Consider the following 3168-nt stretch of genomic DNA (forward strand, 5'->3'; position numbering starts at 1 on the left):
ACAAATGGGTAACGATAGTCGAAGTGTACTTTGTCTAAAAGACAGCAACAACTACTACAACAACAGTAGAGCGGCCATCCCTTTTTATCTACTCCAACTCTCAGTCAACGAGATTCACGCGTGACTGGAATGTCTATTTAACTTGTAAGGAATAGGTACTCAGGTTCTTTGATTAACCGACCACTGGCCGTGTTGGTCACAGCTACCAGCACTCCTTTCTTCTCCACCGACCTACCCTCGGCAAGTCAACCAATTAAAAATTCTCACACATTCCCCACAAAACAAAAAATCTTTAGGAGAATAAAACAGTTTGTTTAGACTCCTGATAAACTGGGTCTACCAGTTACAACTCCTTGAGGGTTGCAAGTCGGACAGAAGCATTGTTCATTTTCTGGTGGTGCTTCAGTTAGACCCACACAGCTTAAGTGAAACCAGTCATTGTATCTATTGCAGGCTATCATACGTCTGGTATCCTCAGGTCTGTTACAGCTAGGACAGATCCAAATAATAGTACTCTCTCTCCGTTGAGGGTCCTGGCTTATATCCTGTGAACTCGATGGTTCCATGCCTATCGGGTCAGGTTCTCCAGGCTGTTGAGAGATTTCCAGATGAAAGAGATGCTTGATAGAGTATGTGTCTATAGCTCCATTCCCTTTCCTCGCCTTCACCATGCGCACCAATTCATCACTTCCTTGGATTAGCTGTAGAACTTCACCTAGGGAGCAAAAAGGCCTTGTCTTCAGAGGGCTTTTTATGAGCACTATATCTCCTGGCTTTACTTTATCTTCAAAAGAACAATCAGCCAAGCTCATTGCTCTTTCTCTGAGACTCAACAAATAGTCCTCATTCCAAACTTTCCTAAATTTAGTCAGGCTTTCTTCCTGGAAATGCAGGGTTTGAATCAAGCCACTTCAACTCATAGGATCGATCGTTTCCAGGTCCTGCTTTTCCAACCGCATTATTATTCCCTGACCAACATTCGCATTCATGAGAGAGTTAGGGGTTAAGATATTCAGATTAGCATCCTCAGAGCTCCTATATGTCAGGGGGCGACTATTTACTGCCCTTTGCACATCAGACAAAATTGTTAGTAGACCAAAATAGTCTACTTTACCTCTTCCTATTGCTTTATATAAGCAAGATTTTATGGTCTTGATAGACCTCTCCCAACTGCCACCGTACCAAGGTGAAAACAGTGGAATTATGCAATGTTTTAAGTCATATGGGCTAAATCTTTCCTTGAATTCGTCCGCTATCATGCCCCGGTTAATGATTCTGGCAGCAGCGTTAAATGTGCGAGCATTATCCGAATAAAGGTGTGTAGGGATTCCAATCACGTTCGTGAACCTAATGAATGCTTGAATAAATGATTTCACAGTCATATTCAGAACCAGTTCCAAATGTACAACCCTAACACTCATACATGTAAATAGAAGAATCTACATTTTATAGTCTTTTTCTTGTCCTTTAACATAGATATGGCTGGTAAAATCCACACCGGTATGTAGATAGGGCCTGATAAAATTCACCCGAGGGGCTGGTAAGTTGGTCGAATTTGGTATTGAAAAGGGAACCGCATTATAGCGTTTAAATTTCATACAAGTACTAACCACATTTTTAACAGCCTGTCTGGCTTGTGGTATCCAGTAACCTGCCAATCGTATTTCATTCAATGTTGTGGCCAAGCCTAAGTGTTGGCTTCTTTGGTGATATTCTTGAATGATTGTTGGACAATGCTCTTTTCCCAGTAAAATAGGATTTTGGGCCTCATATGAGTGATATTCCGATTTTCCTATTCTCCCCATCGATCGTATAATTCCCTTGTAGTCCAAAAAGAGATTCAAATTCTTCACCAGTTTAGGCATGCTATTTCCTCCAGGGTCCAACAAAAAGTCCAACTCCCTTGAAAAGGATTGTTTTTGCATTGTCTTGATCAGGTAGGCATTTGCTTGTAACTCAGGATCCATCTCCCTCTTTTTTAACTTGTTTATGAACTTGAATATCAGTGAAGTTAAACTGATCAACTTACTCAAACTGGAGAATTTTTCCAATTTGACTTCTGATGTAGCCACTTCATTCTCTGCAGCATAATTTACTGAAGCGCCAATCCGCTCCATTTGAACTTTAGAAAGGCAACCCAACTCACGATGGCACCAAGAGGATTCTTCTTGCCTTATCCATTTCGGTCCCTCATACCAAAGAGAAAACTTTTCCTTAAATTTCTTGATAGTCAAACCTCTGATGATGTAATCGGCCGGGTTGTCATCTGCTGAAGTGTACTGAAAGTTTACCTTTATGTTAAAATCAGTTTTAACTTTCTCAGACATTTGAGCTATGTCCTGCAATCTATTCCGTACAAATACATTTTTCGTTTGGACGAAGTCAGCCAAAATCCAGGACAGAACTACCTGAGCATCTGTGATTATGTAGACGTCTTTTATAGTAATGTCCTTTAGGGACTCTTTTATAAAAGGGAAGCATTTCATTGCTAAAAATACTGCTAGAAGTTCCAACGTTGGGAGGGATTTTCCCTGCAAAGGAGCCATTTTCGCTTTGGCAAATACCAAGGATGAATTTCCATCCTGTACAGCATATACCACAAACCCATATGTGGCTTTAGACACATCACAGAAAAAGAATAATTTTGTATCCTTTCCTTCATCTATAACCCTCCTGGGGAAAGATACAGAGTCTAACGCTAATAAATCTTTTGCCAACGTTCTCCAAACTGAACTCATACCTTGAGGAACCATATCATCCCAATTCAGTTTTTGTCTCCACATTTCTCTCATCAATAAACGACCTCGCACTGTCACAGGTAGATACAGAGACAAAGGATCAAATACCTTTGAGGTCTCCGATAATATTTTCCTCTTAGTTGATGCCTCCAACTCGCATGATGGTGGGGAGTCTCTTATAGAATCTTGGACAGAGTCATATTGATACCCCAGCACCTTTTTCCAACCAGAGTCGAATCCTGATAACGTTCCATCTGCCTCCATTTTCTTTTGGAGTGTTACACAGTTGGAATTGCAAGACTGTAAATTAAAATTTCCCTTCTGCAGACGCTCTCTCGCAGACGTATACAAATCAGATAGATTTTCTGCATTATTCGCAGTTTTCACTAGGTTGTCAACAAAAAAAACTGGATTTCAATGCCTCCGAACA

The 3168-nt window shown here is 40.7% G+C and overlaps 1 protein-coding gene across 1 annotated transcript; it reads right to left on the bottom strand.

The window, feature by feature from the left end:
* Window positions 1-314: 314 nt before the first annotated feature.
* On the bottom strand, window positions 315-2783 carry LOC145249403 (uncharacterized). Its single transcript, XM_080110959.1, has 2 exons — window positions 1611-2783; window positions 315-881 (listed from the first exon to the last, which is right to left on the bottom strand). Exons 1-2 carry the CDS (start codon window positions 2781-2783, stop codon window positions 315-317), a joined length of 1740 nt encoding a protein of 579 aa, XP_079967085.1.
* Window positions 2784-3168: the final 385 nt, after the last annotated feature.

This window comes from Euprymna scolopes, chromosome 28 (assembly GCF_053919585.1).
Source record: "Euprymna scolopes isolate OS-2025 chromosome 28, ASM5391958v1, whole genome shotgun sequence".
Classification (NCBI taxonomy): domain Eukaryota; kingdom Metazoa; phylum Mollusca; class Cephalopoda; order Sepiida; family Sepiolidae; genus Euprymna; species Euprymna scolopes.

Coding starts and splice junctions, on each gene's coding strand:
- LOC145249403 (XM_080110959.1), bottom strand. CDS start 2,783: ATGTGGAGACAAAAACTGAATTGGGATGATATGGTTCCTCAAGGTATG. Junction 882..1,610: donor GACAGGCTGTTAAAAATGTG/GTTAGTACTTGT, acceptor CTGCATTTCCAG/GAAGAAAGCCTGACTAAATT.